This window comes from Prinia subflava, chromosome 3 (assembly GCF_021018805.1).
Source record: "Prinia subflava isolate CZ2003 ecotype Zambia chromosome 3, Cam_Psub_1.2, whole genome shotgun sequence".
In the NCBI taxonomy this organism is placed as follows: domain Eukaryota; kingdom Metazoa; phylum Chordata; class Aves; order Passeriformes; family Cisticolidae; genus Prinia; species Prinia subflava.
In genome coordinates, this window is record NC_086249.1 from 100,457,145 (window position 1) to 100,480,219 (window position 23,075).

The following is a 23,075-nucleotide window of genomic DNA, read 5'->3' on the forward strand; positions in this document are numbered from 1 at the left end:
CAGTACTACACATGGAAAACAAAAAGGATGTGGGGGGGAAGAGTAAGTGGTGAGGGAGAGGACAAAGAGGGCAGTGAGACACTGATGCTTAATTTTGAAGACAGCCTTCCTTTTATCCTGCACACACAGGGGCACTGAGTGTAGGCACAGCTCCAGCCTTCTCCTGTCTCCACACTTGGCACCTTCTCACAGTTTGTTAACTCCTTTTCCCAGCTACCCCTCACTGTAAAACCAGCCACAGATATGACAGAAACCAGTCCAGTGTGGTGGTTAAGAATATGCAGAAGTGTTGTTTTTCAGATCAGACCTGTAGCTTACATGTAAGTGCATTCACATGCAACTAAACCAATAAATATTTTAATAGATGAATGCTCTTCACTATCCCTTCCTTAGAGCCTTTCTTCCACATTGCAAAAATGTCTAAAAATCCCCTTCTGACCAGCCTGATGGCATCATGCTCTTACAGTCAGTTTGCAGAAGAAAAGTCTCTGTGCACAAACAAAACCCCAAAAATCATGGCACAGGCTCTGTATGAGTTGGTTTTGTTTTTTTTTTCTTATAACTGTTTAAAAATAATACTAGCACAAAACTTTCATATAAAATTCCATTGTACTTTCACTCCTGTGTTACTGGACAGGCATTCAGAGATGGGGAAATAGGAGGACAAGGAAAAACTTCCCCCACAACCTGTAAAATCAAAAGAATGAACCAAACAACAACAACAACCACAAAATCCATGACTGATCAGAAATGGAGACATGGACAAGTGTCCTGCTGACATGTCCTGACCTAGGACAGAGGTAGAGCTACAAGTTTACCTACAAGTTTTAAAATGCTGCAGGAAACCCCCACTTTTTGTAGCTCGTTTTTGGAAATGCTGAATTAGTTGTTTTTGAAATGGTTGTGGCTTGTGTCAAAGGGTCTAAAATTTCACACCTTCTCCTCTGCCTAGCACAATCTGAAGGTTTGAGAAGTGCTTGTGCTTCCAGTCTCTCACAAAGTGTGCAGCTACCCTGCAGCAGAACCTCCTCCCTACGTGCCAACAACATTCCTTCATTGAGGAGACACACACTGGAGAGTTACTGAAATCAGGTGTATGCATATCCACAGTGCATATGCATAGATCAGGTATCACATCAACACAGAAGGATCAAGAGAGTTCATGCAAGCACAGAGCAAGAATATAATATTTGACTAATATTATAGTATATGTTTGTTAGAAAGAAAAAAAAATAGCCCATGAAAACAAATTCAAAATGAAAATGCAAAACTATAATATTGTATACTTTATTAATTCAATGAAAATTAAGTTTTAGTTCAGTTGTGTTGCAAATATGAAATATTGGGAAAAAACCCCCAAAACTCAGGCAATTTTAATACTGCCTCTAAATTAGAATCTTCAGAATTCCCTGGAAATCATCCTTCTGCTTAATTACACTCTTGATTATATATTATACTGTAGGCAAATTTACTCAATACCATATAATTTTATTTGAACAGGCAGTATTAAAACTGGAAAAAGCAAAGAGAAGCAAAGAAAGCAGATTTTTAAACATGCAAAACCACACACCATAGCTGACTGATATGCCTTAAAGGAAAACAAAGGGATACCTACTTTCTGCTGCTAGAAGTCCTAGAAGGAAGGCAGCGTTTGGACAAACAACAAACAGTATGAAGATCTCAGAACAAGCCATTTATAAAGCTGCAACCTAGCAGACTAATTTAGCCACAAAATAGTCTCAACAAAGTGACAAGGATCACCCCCCCAGTTTTTAATATGGTTTTTCTATGTGTGAAGCAAATGGCACTGGCAGACTGGGATGGGAGGAAAACAAACACTTGGCATTGGGAAGGCAGCACATGGATGCAGTGCTAGAGATCTATTAATACCAGACTTTTCCCAACATTGGTTAAGCTATTTTAAAAAACTCATAGACAAGAAGTTATTCTTAGTAAAAATATTGTAAGAGGTGAAACGATAAAATAATTCAACATACTGCAAATGATGCATAACATCATATTAATATACTTAGTAAGCAAAATTTAGCAATGTTATATTGAAATCAAAAGTTGTAGTGAGAAATGTTATGTGAACCATTTAGAAATACAACCACTTCATTATTGCTTTTAATTAACAGTGTCTTTATGCCTTTTAATTTAAACATATCAGAGCAAAGAATTAAGAAAAAAATAATGAATAAAGAATAAAGAAATAAGAAAAATCATAAAGTTAATGACAGAATATTGGAAACATTCAAACTCACGATCTCAAAACTGGTAACTGTGTTTGTAATACCAGTGAAGGAATTAATAACAATTATAAGGTGAATGTAGTTTTTTCTCCCAAGCATTTGTATTTTAAAATGTTACACTTTGAAAACATTTACAAATTCAGTGGTAATTTTTGCATAACGAAAGGGGGTTTTTTCTTTCTTATGTTGATGAAACTGATGGATTTTAAGATATGGGCTTGTATTGACAGTATTTGATGAATTCTAAATCCCATAAAACAACTAACCATTCTAACTTGTGAGTTCAGCTACTTCCATGTATGTTGGAAACAGCGAGTTTACAATTTGTTCATATCTATAATGTTTGATTTTACTCTGAAAGACTAAGAGATTGAGCTTTATTCCCATTTTTATTATCAAATTTGAAGATCAAGATCTCATGCTGTTAAGAACTTCTCATTTGACACGACAACACAGAGTCCGACAAAATAGAACAGCATGAAAATTTCAACTTGCCCACATCAATCCTGAGACAAAGCACCAAAAAGCACTTGTGAAAATGCTGTGTGGAATCTGTGCCTTGCAGTTAGAGAAAACGAGGCACTGAAGGAGCCTCAGTGTGGCTGCTTTGTGTGTGCAGTGCAAACCCTGCTTGTGCACTCATGTGCTCCCAGAGTGGCTGCAGAGCTCAGCGCTCCCAGGGCTGCAGGAAGCGCTGCGGCAGGGTTCCCGCTCAGCACAGGTGCAGGGGCACTTCTGGCCACCCAGGCTCTTCTCTTGCTCTGAGGTTACCCCAAAGAACAGCTCAAGGATCTCTTACAGGAATCCAGAGCTGTCTGCAGGAAAAAGCTGCTCGGAAACCTCTGAGTCACAGCTGAGAAATGTGTGCCGCAGACCAAGCAATTCCAGCAGACATTAGAGAGTAACATTCTTTAACCAAAAGGTAAGGTTTGCTTTAATTAAAAGTCAGTTATGCAGTTTTCCAAAGACTAGGGACTATCAACTAGCTTAACTCCAGCAGTGACTCCCTTCTGAAAATGTGGCTACAAAAAGCTTTTGGAAATACAAAGTTACAAAAACCTTTTTCAATTTATCAGCTTTTCTAACTGATGCCCTGAAAACATAACCATTTTGAATCTACTTAACACTCCCTATGAAACAGCCATCCTCAATTCAGCTTCTCAAGTCAAACCTCAAGAAGCAAAAGGAGGAAAAATTAAAAGCTTTACATTGGTCATGTTCATTCCCCAGCCTGAGGCACTGTTATGAAAACACTTGAAAATGTATTTCTGTACACTCTGCTGGGGGACAAGTGGCCAGCACATGACAGAAGGGGAGGAAATCCTGTCTAGAGCTAATGTGCAATTAGGTAGGAGGGCCAGGCACTGGGCAGGAAAGGGGAGGGAGTCAGATGGGGAAGGACAGGAGAGAGCAAATACTGAATTTCCCTGGCACCTTATTTATTTCATTGTCCACCTCAAATACTTCCCACTGGGCCAGTTTTTCTCCTGTGACAGATTTAACCTTCAGGGCTGCTGATTGCTAACTTCTGATTTATGTTTGTTTCAGCATATTAAAAATATCCAAAACATTTGTTGCCTTGGGGAATACACATTTTACAATGTCTTGGAAACTGGCAAGCTGAGAATCCAATGTTTTACATTCTAGAAAAGACCATTTGCACAAAGCTTGTCAGCTGAACTGCTTGGTGGCTTTACTGAGGAAGTTACTGAACACAGACTGTCAGCAATAAAGCAGCATTGTAGTTTAAAAGCATTTTTAAAGGTTTTATCACACTAAAATTCAGCAGGACTGGTTTCTGCCGTGTTACCAACAGGATGACAGCAGGATTAATTCAAGTTCTTCAGAGGATGGTTGCTGACAAAAGAGGAAACAGACCACCCAGTGGTCAGCAAGTGGTTGGAACCAAGAGTTGTCACATTGTGCAAATGAAAGGAAGATGGGTACAGAAAAAAATCTGGCTGACCTTAAACAAAATTTATCTCTGTTCATTCCCATCTAATTTAGTTATGCAACTTGCTGACCATCACTGGAAAACTGTCCAACAAGAATTTGTGATTCTGCATCTACAAAAGTCACCTGACTTGCTGCCTGCAGTGCCTCCCTATCCCAGGATAATACTCTGGTAGCACAGGAAAATGCTGCAAGGTTCCAGCAAGCCCAGGTTTCCAAACTGAACTTTGAGGAAGAACACCTCTACATCAACTGGGGAAAAAGAGAGAACTGAAATCTTCTGTTTCTTTGTTTGGAAAGCCCTGGAAGACAGGAAATGTAACTTGGATAACCTAATAAGTATCTATATTCCTGTATATTTATCTCTGTAGGAGCTCTGCTTGTTTCTGACAAACCATTTAATTACAAAGATAAGCTTAATGAAATTTTATGGGAGGAATAACTGGCAACCACATCTAAAATATTAAATGCTCTTCATTAGTGTTTATGGTCTGGAATAACATTATGAGATATTAGGAAGGAAACTTAAATAACCTTAAGATAATCAAGTTTCTACTGCAATTCTTGAGTTTTATGTTTAATTTCCCTGAACTAGCTTGATTTAGAATCATCACAAGACCCCTACTACAAGCTAGAAATATTTGAAAGTATTATTAGTGTACTTCCGAAGAGGAAACAAAATAGATTTCCATATCTAGGAATTCCAGAAGCTGAAGGAGTTGCAGAGTCTTTTCTTGCAAGGCTCAGTGTTCAATACTAATTATTCTATCAGCTAAAGTAGTGGGCCAGAGAAACATAATGAAAACTACCCACTTAGCATGGTTTCCTGATCACTGTGATCCCCCATCAGTCTGATCAACGGTGTCAGGTTAGAGAATAACTTTGCTTTCCTGAGAATTCCAAACTTTAATTTCAGTTATTTCAGAAATGAACACAAGCTAACAATGGATCCAACACAGATATTCTGTACGATTTATGTGCGCACTGGATTTCTGTGAGCAGAAAAAAATAGAACTTGGAACTTTCCTTTATAGTGGTATGTGCAATTACATCACTCTGAGGAAGACACATGTCCTGTTGATGTGAGACTGAAACTGGAAAGCAGAACTGCTGTTTCCAGATTAGGAAAGTTGCCACTGCCAGTCATGTTGGTGGCCATTCACCACTGGAATGGGGGAAGTAGATGGAAACAAAAATTAAGGCACTGCAAGTAGCTCTAGGTGAAGTAAAACTGATTTATTCTTTCTTTAAAGAATAGGTGGATCCTGAACTGCAAGTACAACCAAAAGCTGTCTGGCTGAACTTAAGCTATGAGGATTTGATTGCCTTTTTTCAATAAATGATCTGAGATTCCCATTCATTTCTATGGGAATTATGAACAGTGTTCATGTCTAAGGAGGAAGCAATGCGTTAATTTTAGTGCTCGAACTTGGATTCCAAGAGGTGAAATTGGAGAATTTCAACCAAGAAAAGTTGCCCCCATTCTTATGGGGCATATAATTCTTATATTCATGATAATAAAATAATTTTTAATAATTACTTGCTTATATGAAATGGAAGGAAATAAACAATTAGTGTATGCATTCAATACATAATTTTCCACCTATAAAACTATTGGGACAGAGAATTATCACACAGCAAATCAACACATGCAATTAAGTTCCTGAAATATCTTAAAAAGTCAGTATATAGATAAATATTCTGGCAGTACTCCTCAGCTGCTTAGAAAAATTAAAGATGGTCCTTTTGGTCTTTGTTTTTCTTAAAGGTTCATTTAAATTGATCCTGGATTTGAATTTTAGATCAGACAGATCAAGCCAGACCTTTGCAATGCAAATATTTTGAGCAATGTTATGTCAAAATTAAGATACACAATTAAGACAGGGCTGTGTAGTTTAGGACTGACAGGTTATTTAGATTTCTGAATATGGGCTATGGACAAAAGGATTGCTTGGGTAAGGTCACTGTCCTGTCCAAGGTCCAGATCACAGCACAAATATTATCTTCCCCTTTGAGGTATGCTGGGAGGTCCCTGAGTACATGTTTTGTCTCTCTCTGAAGATTTAGGGGTCAGAAATACTGTCCAGTGTGCTTTAAACAGGACACATCTTAATCATGTTGTTCCCTAAAACAGAAGGTCAGGAAACTCTGGTACATAACAGCTTGTTTTTATAAATAACTACTAGTAAGCCATTAGAGCTTTGCTCCTGTCTAAGAATTCATGACAAAATTTCAATAAGCATTTATACTCAAGTAATATAGAGAGAAATGTGAGATTATAACATTATTTGTAATTAAATGTACATAAAAGGAAAAATAAAATAATCATACAGAATTTCTGTAGAAGCTTAAAACTGCACTGAGTTTTTCTCTTCGTTTTTGCCAGCTATGAGTGCCATTGTGACTGAAAATTATTTACCCTTTCACATGCAAATGTTAACTTAATATTCAATTTTATGGAATCTCAAGAAATCAGTAAATATGTGGTGCTCTGGTCAGTACAGAATTAAGACATGGTGACTGCAGTAAATACACTTTCTGTTAAAATACCTGAGGAGGTGGGGTCTTCAGAGAAGTCTGGCAGCTCTTCAGGGGGGTCACCATAGAAGGAGTTGAATTTGTGGCTTGACACAGCTGCTAGTACTGCCCCCTGAATAAAAATACCCACACAGTCCCAATTACACAAAGAAGGACAATGAAACATTTCCAGACACCTTGGATCACTCAGTCTCCTGAGGTCTCTTGTGTGCTGACCTTTTCTCTAGTCTTCAGCTCTGCCTCCCTTTTATCAGTGACCATAACTAACAGAAGAGCTGGTCATACACTAATAAAGAGTAAAAATATTCTTTGCAAGGGAATTCATCAGAACAGTTTTTTATGTGAATGTGCTTTGAAATAATAACTATGAGGCATAAATTCACATTGTAGTACCATGTAAACAAAATAACTAATCTCTTTATCTTTTCATCTTACCTAGACTGAGTGGATTAGCAGGAATAAAAATTCACTCTTTAAAGCAAAACACTATGTTTTTACTTTAGAAATTGTCATAATTTGACATTGACAGCACTAGAATACTTTGACACCCATAATGCATCAATATAAAGATAACACAGTTACATAGACAATCTCAGAGTCCCAGGATGAGTGTTACAGGGGAATTTACAAATCCAGAAAAATGGTTACCTGCTCTGACAGATATTCACTTGTTCAAGTAAATTACACTTTAACCACTCAGGTTTTCATGCCTCACAGTTATGGAAGTATGGACAAATGTCATGAAACATACTGCAGAACAGAGTTTTGGATAAAGTGGCATAAAAAATAATGAAGGTATAAAAGCTCAGGAAACTAAACACAGTGGCATCCCCAGGAAGGCATCTGGGAAATATCTGAAATTGCACCTAGAACAGGAATCAGGTCATATTCTAAAATGTACTAGGTAGCATTTTAATGGAATACCTGGGCATACAAACCACTTAAGAGCAAGAGTTGTTCATGAACTGTGGCAACTGTGCATCCTCATCATCAGCTACATGAAACTTGAGCAATGCAGCAGCTCAGTGTGAATACCTGATTCTGGGTTTTAGTACAAATTGCAAAACAGCCCATGGATTGTAATGCTCCATGTTTCTGTCATAATTTTCTGAACCTTTCAGTGAATTCAGAAATGTTTCTGTTAAACATTCCATGACAGGAACAGAAGGAAAACCATGTTGTTTTGGGTTAAAATGTTAACATTCTTTTCAATATGGCTAAGAAATAAACTAGTATGTAGTTAAACATTAATAGGATAAACTGAAGAATATACTTTTGCTTTTCTTCAACGAAGACTTTAAAAATTACTATGTTCCTTTTATTATAAATGTAATACAATAATAACAGTAGTGATTGCATGACTCTCTCCAGTAATTCATAGTACAAAGAATTACTGAATTGACTGAGGATGCAGACCTCATACACCTTGGCTGATACCAGACAATTTGCACTGAAATTTGACAACTATGCACTAAGAAAGAAAGAAAGGACAAACAGCCTTTCTAAGACATCATTTCAATAAACATCTGTGAAGGCCTGCTGCAACTTTTTATTTTATTGCCAAGTTCAAAGCATGGACTTCCCTTAGCACTTTTTAAATGAAACAAATATCACACAAAATTTGAGCTGTGTAATTATATTGTTTTAACACTACATTCAGTTTACCTTTAGTTTTCGTCTTGCATTGAATTTTCTCAATTGTTCTACTGTTTCTGGAAGATGAATCTTGTATGCATAGCGATCTCTCTCCTTGAAAAACCCCACAAAAAACAAACCAAAAGAACATTAAATACAAGCTTTTAATACAATCTTGACATTAAGAAACCAGACAAGAAAAGTACCAGCTCATAAACATCCTAAGGAGAATGAGGATTTGTTGCAACTTAAGGAAGACTTTAAGAAATGAAGAGGGACTAAAGCACTTTGACAGAATTCTTAACTTGGGCCAAGGGTATTTTCTTTTTGTAATTGTTTCCCACTTGTAGTAAGGCCCCAGTCTTTTGTTTTCCTGTTGTGCTGTCAGTCTGTGTCTAGCACTGAACTTTGAAGCTGACAAGCAGAAAGCAGTTTCGCTTTTGGGAATTCACAAACCTCAGTGAAGCAACACGTTCAAGCACTCTTTTACAGGGTGCTGGATACTTCAGGTAACTTTGGGAGGTGGGGTACACGTCCAACAGGGCAGCAAGTGCCCACCCAATATCAGCCAGGGGATGGCACAGGGAGAATTCTCCATTGTAGGTGCAGATGAAAAATTTGCCAATGAACAATTGCAGTGACAGTGACAACAAAACTTGCAGCAGCCAACTACCTTTCCCCCCTGAAGGTATATAAAATCATTAATTTAATGTGTTTATCACATGCTTCTCCTGAATCAGAGTGAAACCAAGCAGTTTCTCTAGGGCACTAAAGATGTCTCTGTCTCATGCTGTATTTGCTCCTGTCTATAAATGGTTTAGAAAGTTCTGTATCAGCAGAGAAGGCAGTTTACTGTAGGCAAAAATGAGAGGACTGACTGGTAGAATGCCTGGCCTGAGCTTGCAAACAAAGATGTCATAAACTAAACCATGTGACTTCCAATAAATAACAACATGATCAGAAAGAGACCATGGATGCCAAGAGTGCAAAGCTGCACAGGCAGAGCTTGCACATGCACATTACAGAATTGTCTTTTGAACAAACCTAATTAACTTAGTTGCTCAAACAACAAACACTACAGGTTTTCTGCCAAAATGACCCTCCACCAAGCTCTAGCTTTGGCATCTAAATGTGGGTATGCTCTCAAAGTGAAGAAAAAGTCCAATTACAAGCAGGTAAAAACAGATCATCTGTGTTTGTTTGATATTCTGGGGTTCCAAAATAATGGTGTTCACTTCCATACACTTGATATTTGACACACTATGTATGTCACAGATGAACAGACAGAACTCTGGCTCTTTTTGAGTGGAATGGCTTCAACCTGCAGTTTCCCAACACTCAAAAGAGCTGCCTTAACCACTGTCATTTCTGAGAGGTGAACACTCCTGACCTCCTCTTACAAGCTACACCATTCTGCAGCTTGGAATACAAGAGTCAGAGGCAGAAAGAGAGCAGAGAAGTGGAAGAATGACTCCATTCACTGGTGATTACACCATTTACTTGGAGGGAGAAGAGGATGTGATCCTGCTCTTCCCAGGTTCTTTCTTTGTGGGTTTCTCTTTGTCTCATGTAGAGCATAGAGAGTCCAGCAGCAAACACCAGATCAGCCCCCTTTCAAACTAAGTGCCCTGTTTAGGTTAATGATATTATGACTCTTTTTACCCTGGACACCCACTACAGAAAAGAAACAAAGGATAACTAAGAAAATGTTATTTCATCACCTTCTGCCAAAGAAAATACAGTGCTCTGAACTAGTAGTTTTCACCTTTTAATTCTGCAGCACAACTCAACACTCTCCAACCCCAGTGTTTAGCACAGACTAGTGATGGACTGCTGAGAAGCTACAGCTGTATTTTCTCCTGCTCCTGTTGTAAACCTTCAGTTTACACTGAAGGTGTAACTCAAACTCTTCCACTGGCTTCAAGAGTGTTGCAAAATCTGACAGCACTGAAAAATAGTTTGATTACCAGATGTCATATAATTTTATGCAGTCACAGTAGCCTTGGAGCAGCACTCCACTACTTCCTTCCCTTTTGGTGGGATATTTTCAAGAATCTAATGTAAGGAAGCAGCACAGTTCAGCAGCATAACTTACAGCAGTAGAATGCATGGCTTACATGAGTAACAGGAAGGAGGATTAGACATGACTGAGGAAAAAGGAGATCAGAAATTACTCCTCTGAGTTTGAGAGCCACACAAAGACACATTAACACTTTCTTTAAGCTTCATGCTATGCACTCCCTGCACTCTGGTGCTGCTGAAGATGTCCAACTGAGTTTGCTCTTAACCAAGAGTTCAAGCCTGGCAATTATCAAAACCTCAGGCTCTAATCCTACAAGGAATTTAAAGCACATTATCCCACATTTTATATAGTTCATGTCTACTTTGGAAAACTCAGAAAAAACAAAGAAATACATGTTTTTCTCCCTTAAACAGAAAACTAACATGCAAACAGCTGCTTTTACTACCTTTAACCAGGGGTGATTCAGTGCTTCATACACTGTTATCCTTTCTGCTGGATCCAGCATAAGCATGCGGCGCACCAGATCTTTGGCACTTTCAGAAATATGGCTCCATTGCCTAGGATTCATCTGATTAGAAGCAAGAAAAAAAATTAAATGAGTAATAGGAATGTAGAAAAGAACCTCGTGTTTATGTAAAATAATTGCAGAGATTTAACAGTGGTTAATGCTTGCAAACATTTTCATGTAATGAATGTAAAAGAAAACTTCTCAGTTTTTTAATAACTTGTAAAAATTGAACACTAGTTGCTGTTGAAATGGCACAAAAATTGAAAGCACAAACCCTGACATGCCTCTAGTACTATGTTATAATCACAGTATCATTTCTACCTACTCTACACTCTGCTCAGATAAAAGTGACCATTTACTGGATAAAGCAAAAAGCAATTAGGCTCTGTTTAACTTTAATTATGCCTATGATAAATGCAGAAATTAAATCTACTCCTGAAATCAATACGAGGTATGAGAATTTATCTGTTTCAACCCACAATTTCATGCCAGTGAAAAGAAGGGAGTAAGAGAATGCCTGTTGTGAACTACTCTGGTCCTGTCCTGAGGGTGCTATGGACAAGGGCTCTTCACAATAAATTCCTTTAAACTTCACAACAGGTCAAGTTTTTCCACAAGGAAAGCATAAAAGGACAAGACAAGACCAGCAACTGCAACACATTCAGAGCAGAACTTTATCTTTAGGAGATACAACGTGAAGGATGAGTTAGAATATATTTTCATTTTGTGCATATATGCAGGTTTGTGCCCAACCAGCCAAAATAATAGATAAAATCATACCAAAGTAAGAAAATTCTTTATGTGATATAAAGGATTATATCCTTAAGGTATTTCTGGTATTTCTTTAATTTATGACGAAGCTAAGTTTATTTAGATGATAGACAGCTAACTTTACAAAGTACTAATGCAAATTCAAAATTACAACTAGACTCTTTTCAATGTTACAACCTGGTCATTTAAAGAGGTCCATTTTATTTAAAATCAGTCTTTACAAAATATGTAAAAAAAAGATCACTTTGAATTAGGACACTCAGCAACGTTATCTGGCTATGAAATGCACATTTATAGCTGTGATTCATAATTTCTTTTCCAGCTCTAATGAAATGAAGGTAATTGTAAATTTGACAGGATTTCACTGAATAGACAAATTATTGTGGAAACAGGAACAGAAAAGGAACTAAGGGGACACAATGTGCTTGCTGTAACTTTTTTTTAAAAAAACGGAAGTTAACTTGTATCCTTCCAGAAGGTTTTAGCTGCTTAAGAGATTCCATAAAGAAATCTTCCATAAAGTGGAACATGTCAGTCTATGCAATCCCAAAAGCAGTGACATGAAGAAATGCTGCTCTTTCTAGGATTATATAATTTAAAAAATGAAGTGTGTGCTCCTGACCAAGTACAGTAACACTGCTGTCACCCACATATTAGCAGGCTGTTAAGGTGATATAATAAATCAGACTATCAGAGAGCTTTGGCAGTTTCCATTTGTAATTTGCTAACTTGCACGTGTATGGCCTTGGTTCCAAAGTACAGCAAAGCTGATATTAAGACAAACCCACAGAAACAGTGAAGCTGAGGCTTTAAATTTGTCTCCACAATGGTCTGGGGGCTGATGCTGTGGGAGATTCTCGTGAGTGCACACTGACCTGCCCTTGGCTGCAAGTGGCTTCTCTTGAATCAGCAGCTGCACTTTACTGCACACTGTACTAAGAAGAAAAATGCCTGCCTACATTTGTAAAATAACATGCATTTTGTTTTAAATCAAGGCAATATGATGATGAGTGTTTATGACAGCTCTGTTAGTTGATCAAAAAATTTAAACAGTCTATAAATGTGAGGTTACAGCATGTTCTGCTTCACAGCTAAACCTCTTGTCTTCATGCTGGGCTCAATGTACAATTAGGGGGTGGTTCTAGCACCTATTTATTATTTCAACTGAGCAAATATTCCTAGCAATGATACAAAACACATCAGTTACAAGACAGACCGGGGAGGGAAAATCATCTCTTTTTCTTTATGACAGATTTCCATAAGCTTTAAATTTAAATCAGGCTAAATACAAGAATCAACTTCCAGAAATTTCACCAACAGAGCTCATCTCACTGAAAAAGAATTCATGTATGCTGTCATTTACCTTGTATTTGCCTTTAATAATGCCTTCAAATAATCTTTCCTTGGTTCCATAAAAAGGCAAACAACCACTTAGCAGGATAAACAGGATCACACCACAACCCCAAACATCTACAGGCTTCCCATATGGTTCTCTTTTTACCACTTCTGGAGCCATGAAGTGAGGTGTTCCTACACGTCCTATATGGAAATAAAAAGAAAATCGAGTCAAAGTGATGTGTGTCAAACATGGAAATGAAGAATATCACTGCATTAAACAAAAACGATTTAAATAAATTTTGTTCATAGTTTAAAGATTTTAACACAATTCTTTTCACCTTAAGTTTATATTTTTATATATATGCAGTGAGATAAATCAGCATTTTCCCTTTTGCTTCATTTTAACTTTTATAAATTGAGGAATATTCTACCCTAGTTGGCAGACTGTGAAAAAAGACTTATAAGTGCAATAAGACTCTTCAGTGAATCTTGCCAAGTAAAGTAAAAGTAAATCATCAATTTGTACATCCTTTGAAACAGGAATTATTCAGAGAGCAAATACAAAGATACTCTAGAGTTCTAGTCCACACTGATAACTTGAAAAAGCTGCATCTAATTGGCATGAATACAGTTTGGTCTGATGCACTGCCCTTACCTTGGCTGGTCTACTGAAACTGCCAACAAAAAATGCAAAATGCCAGCAAATGTGTTATTCATTTGTTTGAGGAGGGCAGTATCTTACTGCAGATGAAAAGATAATGCTAATTTGTCTCACAGAGTGCTTTCATTGAGTATAATTAATGTTTTCCTATGAAAACAAAATGTATTTAGTACCAGCTGATCTTTTGAGCAGATAAAACTGATTAGAATAACTTAATTCAATTTCTATGTAATACATTAAGCTAAATAAAAGCAATGAACATTTTACCTCTCCTTAAAAAATGTTTTCCATTGTAAAGAGTTTTGTTTCCATAGCAAAAATTAAGCTTGGAATGCTCAGATTATCACTGACATTTACAAACACTGAATCTTTGGACTACCCTGGTTCCACCAAGTACCAAGAGAAGAAAAACAAAAAGAACATCAGTGTAGCAAACTGTCACCTCTAGTACTCCCTTCATAAATTATTGTTGCTCACTACAGTGGATCTCAGAGGCTCCATTCCAGGCTTGCAGCACCTTTTGCTTAGGAGAGCCCAAACTGCAGCCCAGAGAATCTGAGGTGTTTGCAGGGCACATTTTTAACTCAGTCTTGCCTTTGGAAAGAGACTCTTGCTTGATTAACCTGTCCTGCTCAGCCTCTGCATGGGAGACAGCTATGTCACAGCACTGGGAACAAACACTTGGGAGACTATTTGGAAGTAGCTTCCCCAGTAAAGACCATCCTTTGTTTATCCCACCTAATGCAGGAATATGATCTGACCATGTTCTGTTAATTTGCTCCTTTTGCACCTCAAGGATTAAAATATTGCCAGAAGCTTTTTAACCATACTCTTGAGAAAAAACACCACCATGGTCACACCTCTTCACGTGGCTTTCTGTTAAACCTTTTCATTCCCAGTTTATCAGGGAATTCCTCTGCCAAACAAATGTTTGGGATCTGTCTGTGACAAAGGGATGTTACCTCATCACTAGGCTAGGCTGGCACCTTAAAAAGTCCCTGTAGTCCAGGCTGACCTGACAGCAGAGCAGCAGCTCCTTTCTGAGCTAAAAAAGAATAAAGATGCTGCAAGTCCAGCTCATCCCTCATATCACAGAGGGAGGAGGAAGGATACTTAGTCTGGACAGAGAAAGATGCACAGGGGGAAAGATGACTCATCCTTCTCGTGGGCTGTACACACTCTGTAGGTGTATGGTGTAATTTCAGCCTAACTGAGAAACCTCCAAGCCAGATCTTCAAGATCTCATATATGAAGTAAAGAATTATCTCCTTAGATGATTCTCTCTCTTTTAGATGCCTGGTTGCAGGGAAGACAAGGAAAATGGAAATCATATACACATCCAGTATGTATAAGTTGCTGTGATTTTTTTTCTGCCTTTTTTATGTGCCTAAAAATTTATATCTATTACGTTTCAGCACTTTTTTCCCCTTTGGAGGCCACCACTGATGACAGGAAAAGGATCAACATTTCCAGCCCTGTATCAGGCTATGCCTGTGCACAAGCAGCAACACCTGCCTGTTCAAAGAGCATTTTTCTATCCCTTGGACTGTGATGTTTGTGATGTGCCTACCACAGACTGGGAACCTTTAACTCAGGAGATCATCAGAGACCACAGAGCCTGGCACACCCAAGTCTTGTTTGCTACAGGGAGAGCTTCCTGAGACTTGGGTGCAGAGGAACCCATTTGCAATTTTGGAGCAGGTGTAAGCTTTCTTACAGGTTGGAAAAAAAATAAATCTTTTGCGGTATTAAAGCTCAATTAAATCTTTTTAATCAATACAAATGGAAAATAGCATATTCTCTGAAAATTCTGCCTTCTCACCGTGCTTTAAAATTGTTGTTATAAAATCTGACAAGTGTGAAAGGATTACTCCAAAGACAAACAGGAGAAGTCAGCAGAAGACAAATTATCACATGGGGTAACAAGCTATTTAAAAAAGGCATTAAGCTACAGTTGTCTGGATAAAGTAGCTAATGAAACCATGAATGATATCTAAATTGATTTAATAAACTCAAGGACTTTGTGGTTTCAACAGGAAATTGCAAAGGTGAACAATACTACAAAAATGACTATGTGCTTAAAGGTTTGGGTTTTGGCTTTGGGTTTTTTTTTTTGTCAATGCACTTAAGTTTGCTGCATTTCACTACAGCGAGGGGTAACTTAAAGAACATTGCGTGTCCTTGCAAAGGTTACATTTTCTCCTGGTGTAAATAGCATCTTTGGCAGCAACACATGCTGTAAAAGCAATCCAGCAGCATGATGGAGTGCAGGAATTCAGGTGTCCAGGTGCTCTCTGTGAGGAGGGCTGGAGCTGCCCCATGCCAGACACAGCCAGTGCCAATGGGATCACTGCAGGGCACAGCTCAGCCCAGCAGTCAGGACAGTGATGCTGCAGGGAAAGTGTGTGGAAGAAAGGGAAAAAAAAACTGCCCAGCAAGTGAAGAATTTGGGAACTGCCATTTCCATCCTCCCTGAACGACTTGGGGTTGGGGAGTGAGTCGGGAGTGAGGGAGTGAAGCTGAGCCTGGAAGGCGAGGAGAGGAGGTGGTGTAATTTTTGTCTTTGTTTCCCACTATCCAAGTCTATTTGATACTTCAAAGTTCCTATTTTGCTTCATCTGGTGAACCCACACCAGAATGTGTGGCTGCACCTTCACTAAGTGCTCAAGGCCTCTTACAAACAGACAAGTGATGGTTAAAAACCAGTCCCTCTCTGATCATCACACATCTTCTTTCTGCTCCCCTGAAAGTTAGAAGGTGTTTCTTCCATCACAGGTAGAAGAACTTGATATTTGTTGGCCTGGTCCAAACCCAGGACACAATAAAAATCCACTTTGATGAAAACTACTTGTCATGGAGCAGAAGAAATAGAGTACTTTAGTAAAAGGAAACACTACACAGCTGTTCAAGCCCTCACCAGGCTGCTGCCATAAACCAGATGAAAAATGGATGTAACTTAAAAGTAGACTGAAAAATCAGTGCTACTATACCCTCATACTCACTTTTAAATTTAAAACAAGAACTCCATAAATACAAAAGAAATGAAAAAGATGACTAGGCTAGGTTAATGAAATCCTGCCATTTGCCACTGCTAGATTATAATTAGTGGAAACAAGAGACAGATTTGGTTTTGTAACCTTGTTAGTGCTGATTACAGGATCCCAATACTTCAGATGAGAGGGATGAGGTGGATACTTATGGTGGTGGAAATCACAACTTTATGTCCATGAAAAAGCAAACCCAGAAGAAGCAGAAACTTAACTGGTTTAGACTGAACTGTCCAGTCAAAAAATGTATATTTAAAAAATGCATCTATATGTGCACATATGTATTGGAATTTTAGAATTTCTGAGCCAGCTGTTATCCTTATGACCAGTCCACTGCGTGCATCAAAGGAGCAAATGATGATTTTGAAGCTATTCTAAAAACTGACCTGAGCAAGGACTATTGGGCTGCACCTTTGAACTGCACTTAGCTCAGCAAAATGAACAAAGTGCACACATGAACTTACACAGATGGGGAGTTTTCCTATGCTGCAACTACAAGAACTGAAAGGAGTATCAGTAACAGCATAAATACAGTCAATAGACAGTAAAGTTGTCTAAAACCATGGCTACTCACTGCCCTTGAGATCAAATATCACTTGTGCTGAAAATTACTTAGTAGAAAATATGCCTTCTAAACATGTCCAGTGTAAAATTTTAAAATTCTTCTCAACAGCTCAGTTTTAAAGTATTTTAGAAGTTTTTGAATTTTCTCTGGTATTTTGGGAGAAAGTCTGCATCTTTTTGGAGGCAGTGTAAGAACAGTAAGCAAAGGCAAGTTTCTCTGAAACAGGTAACTTCTGCCTTCCAAAGGCTTTTTATTCTTCAGGATATAAGCACAATCACGCATGTACTCAAATGACTGTGCATGAAAAACAACATTTTTAACTGAATATATTTAATTTAACAATTTAATTGAATATATGCACACCCAGGATTTTTAGTTGTACCCATATAGGAGAAAAAAATCATATGGAAGACTGGAATCAATTTTCTGTCTGTGTGCTTTTAGGTTCTTCTCTGTTCTAGAGTGGCATTAAGTGAAAATCATCACTATACAAAGACATGTGATCCCTGCCTCCATCCATTTCACTGTACATCAAAGTGTTTGCTGAGTTAGGACACGCTCAGTGCCCGGACAGATATATCCAGGTTACATTGGTAAGAATACCTTATTTTTAGAGGTAAACTTTCTTACCAGCCAGTTTTTAAGGCATGCTGGCTGCCTGTAAATTTATGAAGTTGCTAATTTTGCTGATTTTTTCCTGTGGATAAACAGAGCTTCAGTCTTCAGGTGCTGTCAATCTGATATAATTTACAAGCACTAAAGATAAATTTTGACTTACCTTTGATAATTTAGTTTCTATGACTCTTTCCATATTATTCCAGACAATAGGGCTATGCTTTCCACAAGAAGAAGAGTATATACAGAGACCAAATCAGATTTTGTCATCCCTAAGGCAGGGGATTGATGACCAAGATATCAGAAGGAGAGTCTTTCAACAGCAGTAGTATCTGAACGATGTATAAGGAAACAACTGGAACAAATAATTTTTAGGAAAAAAAAAGTGAGGTACTAATAAACATCACCATCTGACCTCTCACAATAGTGTAATAATATGCTCACAAATTAAGGTGTTTCTAAAAGAGTGGGATGTCCAGAATAATGTGGAAGGAATCCAAGAATGACATACAACAGATCAGATAGGACAGCACTTTACTATTCTTAATTCCTTTCCACATTACTCCAGACAATAGAGATGTTTAAAGCAGGTGTACAGAGAAGATGAGTAGATTAAAAAAAAAAGGAAAAAAAAGTGTGGGGGAGAAAGGGGTAATTCAGCTTCAGCACAGAAGATTGTCTGAAGAAAATGTGTTTAAAAGATGCATCAGCAGACAACTGGACAACTGGATAGGAGTGTCCAGAAAACAAAGCAAAGCTCACATGTTAACGAGACAAACTATAATTAATTCAATGGCCTTTTCTACCATAAAACCATGATGGAGGAAGTAAACCTAAATGATTTCTCAACACATTAGTCTCCTGTAAGCACTTTCAAATCAGCCCAGATGTGATGTGCAATTTCTGAGAGACAGTAAACCACAGTTGTATCTTTTAAATAAAACAAAGTCTCTTAAAGGCAAAGCTGTGAAGGCACTCACATTCTTTTATTTTTCAGGCAAAAAGGAAGTGTAAGAGAAAGAATACCAGCATAGGATGTCAGCTTACAAAATTTTACTTCTCCTTGGAAAAGAAATGAAAGCTTCGAAATACTGATCAGATACTGATGATGAAAAGGAAAAAGAGTGCGCAGTAGAAAAAACCCTCAAACACTAAAAACAACAAAAAAAGACTTCTCTAACCTGGAGTTTATAAAAGCACCAAGACCTAGTTTGGTGAAGCACTTTGGTGAAGATGTTGCCCAGAGAGGTGGCAGATGCTCCATCCCTGAAAACATTCGAGGTCAGGTTGCTCTGAGCAATCTCATCTAGTGGAAGGTGTTCTGCTCATAGCAGGGGGTTGGACTGGATGACCTTTAAAGGTCCCTTTTCAACCCAAACCATTCTGTGATCATTTTTACACTGATGAGAACAAAATAAAAATTAAGGAACTTTAAAAATTCTGCACCCTTCCCCCCCATTCCATAGTCTTATTTAGAGGGGAATTTATGGAAATGCCTTTCTTTGCCTTTTTTTTGTAGTAAGTCTAAAAGTGCAGCTCACAAGGAACCAAGAGCATTTGGTATTTATGTGCTGTACTTCTATTAAGAACACATAAGTCCAATAAGATGTTAATTTATATGAGGATACCATGGGATTTTGAGGCAGCCTAGGGCATCTAACTAATAATACATGAAAATTTATACTGGACTGGATTAGCATTATGGTATCTGTGACGTTTTGCTGCTGAAGGTAAAACTGAAAGGCAGTTAACTATCCACAGATAAAGAACCTCATCCTACTTAGGTCTATACACTTATCTCTTTTTGCACTAGTTGAAACCAGGAGAAATTAAGTAGATTAAGTGAAGGAAACAGCAGTTGTGAACTCAATGCTTCTTGTTCCTTCAGACTTTTATACCATATACTAGCTAGAACCCCCAAGATTTAGCATCCAAGATATTTGATATCAGATAAATCTGATGTCACATTTAAGAAAATATTGTGACAATTCATACTATGCTCTGCAAGAAAAACTCTTGGAGGAAGGGGACAGAGATCATAATGTGAGATTAGTCTATTAAATCACTGACTTCCCAGAGGTTCCACTACTCCAGCTGCATCCTAACAATGCAACACAGACTGTTCACTGTCTACTTGCTGTTCCATAAAGGAATTCACTTATAAATTACGATGATCTCTCACTCCTGTATATACTGCCAGAGTTCCTTTAAAAACTACCTATTTCAAGGTTTCAAGTGAAGCCCCTAGCACCATTTTCCACTTCTGATCATAAGTAATGAAGCAAGAAGAGACCTTCAGAGATTATAGCTCATGAAACCTATTCCCTGTAACTCAGATGGCAACACATGATTCTTAGCCATTTATTGCAGCTTAGGGCAAATGGAGAGGAACAAAGAGTATTTCCTTACGTTTTCCCCTCTGGCCTTATGAAAACATGAGTTATGGCAACGTCCTTATTTTCTGGTACTTTATTTTACTTACATAAAGTAAATAATAATTAAACTTTCTTAAAAATAATCTCAACTGAGTTGTTAGCTGATAAATTACAAGTGATAAAACACAAGCCATCTATCTGCTTGAAAGAACCCTGTAGTTACAGTCCTTCTAAACTTATCAAGTCTGTCTTTGGACTTGTATCAAAAGATTTTAATACCTGGGGTTTAATTTAACTTACTACAAAAATCCTTCCCCAGCAATTTATGCACACTCTGATAATGATGTCTTTGTCAAATCAAAAAATGTTACAGTCCCAAACAAAGCAAAAGCTGTAAGTTTGAAGGTTGGCTTCAAACACACTGAGGGAGAAAATTTCCTTTAGTTTTTTTCTCTTCTGGGGCTACACAGAATCTGGGATTGCCAGGTGTATAAAAGTAGGAAAAGCAGCACAAACAAAGCACAGGGGATTTCAGGTCAGTAAAATTTTCTTAATGCCATAATAGATTTTACTTAATAGAGAATTCATTTTTTTGATGTACTAACCACCAAATGCAGGCATTGCCATGCTAAAAGGGAAATAATGCCATTCTGAAAGGGAAATAATTGACTACGTCAAGAAGAATCAATGTTTTTTACTAAAAATCAGAAAAGCAATGTGAAAGTGAACACGTTGGTATGATACTGCTCACACTTCTCTATTTGGAGAATTTCTACTTTATTTATGAGATAACTGAGAAATAAGAAGTGCTAGTAAATTATTGTTACTATTTAGACAAAACTTATCCATAAGGCACATGAACAACACCCTTAAACAAATGTGTAGATAAACACTGATAGATAAGAAATTTATAGCCCAGTTCAAGCAGCCAGTATTGACAGCTTTCATAGAACACATACGAGTTATATTGTAAAACTGAATTAATAAGACCTTGCCAGTTCTATGTAGGGAACTGTCTATAATTTGTCTTCAGGTAGGATTCCAGCAGGGAAGAAAACTGCCAGAAAACAGAGATAGTTTGTGCTTTAAAGACTGGAATGCAGGACCAGAAGAAAGAGAGGAGTCTGTCAAGGAAACTTGCCACAGTACATAAATGGAGTTACTCTGGGTACCCCTGAACATGAGTGGAATTTGAAGCTGAAAGCAACAAGTGCCAATGAAAAGGCTGCAAATTGGAAATGCCAGTTGAGGAAAAGGAAAAAAAAACAAGTGTGTGAAGGCAGACTAACATGGCAGAAGTTGAGGTGGAAGAAGCAAAAGATACTGATAAATATCAGTGATGAGGTCTGAGATCTTCTGTAAGAGCTGCAAACAGAACCCCCAGCACTGATCACTGCATGGTTGGGCACAGGAACAGTGAGTGGGATCACAGCACTGGGAACAGTAACACAAAATGCAAACTTTGGGAAAAATGCAGTAATTTTTTTTTCCAAGTTGAACTTGAGTGTTTCTTGCTGGACAATTGGTAGTCTGAAAGTACATTGCATCTGACTACCTCCAGAAGAGTGGCTGAAACAGAAGAAGTGGGTAAAATTGCTCAGCAGAACATAAAGAAGAAAAATGAGGTAATTATAAACAAAAGTGTAGAAACTATCACTAAAAAAAGCAGTGGCTGAGGTACAGATAATTTGAGTAATACAAGAAAAGTAAGGAAGGAATGATCCTTTTATTACAGCTTAACTGAATGCGTATTTTCTTGAAAAAGAGGTCTCTAGTTAATAAGGTACTTGGCTTTTTCCAGGGTATCAAGCAATATCTGGAAGGGAATGGAAGCTGTTGGCGTCTATATTTGATTTGCTTTTTATTTTTAAAAATGTACAAAAGTCAAATTGACACAGAATACTAAGTGGTTAAATTAGAAAATCTGAGTTTTTGAAGACGCATGGTACTGAAGGAATTAGTAACTTTGAAGAAAAAAATATTAAAACTAACAAAATGTTTTGTTGTGGTCTCCTACTCTGGCAATGAAAGCATCAGAAAATTGATTGGGTCTTCATCTGTGCAGGCTGATTAAAGCATAACCCTATTGTCTGGAACAATATGGAAGGCAGCTAGAGGAAATAAAATCCACAGAAAACAAAACAGTCAAAAAATATACATCTGTAGCAAGATATTGATGTCTTATGCAATAATCACAATGAAATTTTAAAACACAGAAAAGAATCTCATGTGAAAGCTAGTAAAATTTTGCTATTAAACAGCACAGCATTCTGACAGGAATTGCCTATCCAACAGGGGAGCACTGACAATGCTGCAATAAGTCCTTATTCAAGTGCTTCAATGACTGCATTTTTCTTGGCTTTGCTTTACCAAGCATGGAAGAATTAAGCCAAAGCTTGTATTAGAGTGGAAAAGTCTTTGGGTTTTTTCAGTTTTATTTTGATCAGACCAGCATGAGCTCCTGTTGAGTAACATTTACAGGGATTTAATACTCAATGTGTGAATGCACGTTAACATTCCACTGCCAATTTAGCTTGGCTGTGTGCATTTATCATGTTAACAAAGCCTTTAGTGAAAGATCATTTTTGAGCTCTTGTTTTGCAGGCCAGGCTGTGTCAGAAGAACAGAACTCTGCAGTACAACATGCACAATACTAAATAGCTTGGAAGGAAAATTTCTTACCTCCAGCAACTAGCCCAGACTCTCCTAGCTGAATTGCTACCCCAAAGCCACCAAGCTTTACTGGGGCTGAATTCTCTTTTGAGGCAAGCAGTACACAGTGTGGCTGAAAAGA

At 37.7% G+C, this 23,075-nt stretch overlaps 1 protein-coding gene across 4 annotated transcripts in view; it reads right to left on the reverse strand.

Annotated features, from left to right (window-relative positions):
• Window positions 1-23,075, reverse strand: part of CASK (calcium/calmodulin dependent serine protein kinase) — a 190,190-nt gene that overhangs the window by 61,158 nt on the left and 105,957 nt on the right. For all 4 annotated transcript variants that reach the window (XM_063393045.1, XM_063393044.1, XM_063393042.1 and 1 more), the window contains exons 6-10: window positions 22,964-23,066; window positions 13,044-13,219; window positions 10,847-10,969; window positions 8,409-8,492; window positions 6,756-6,855 (exon numbers count right to left, since the gene is read on the reverse strand). In XM_063393045.1, coding sequence (XP_063249115.1) covers window positions 6,756-6,855; window positions 8,409-8,492; window positions 10,847-10,969; window positions 13,044-13,219; window positions 22,964-23,066 — 586 coding nt within the window. The remainder of the gene's footprint in view (window positions 1-6,755; window positions 6,856-8,408; window positions 8,493-10,846; window positions 10,970-13,043; window positions 13,220-22,963; window positions 23,067-23,075) is intronic.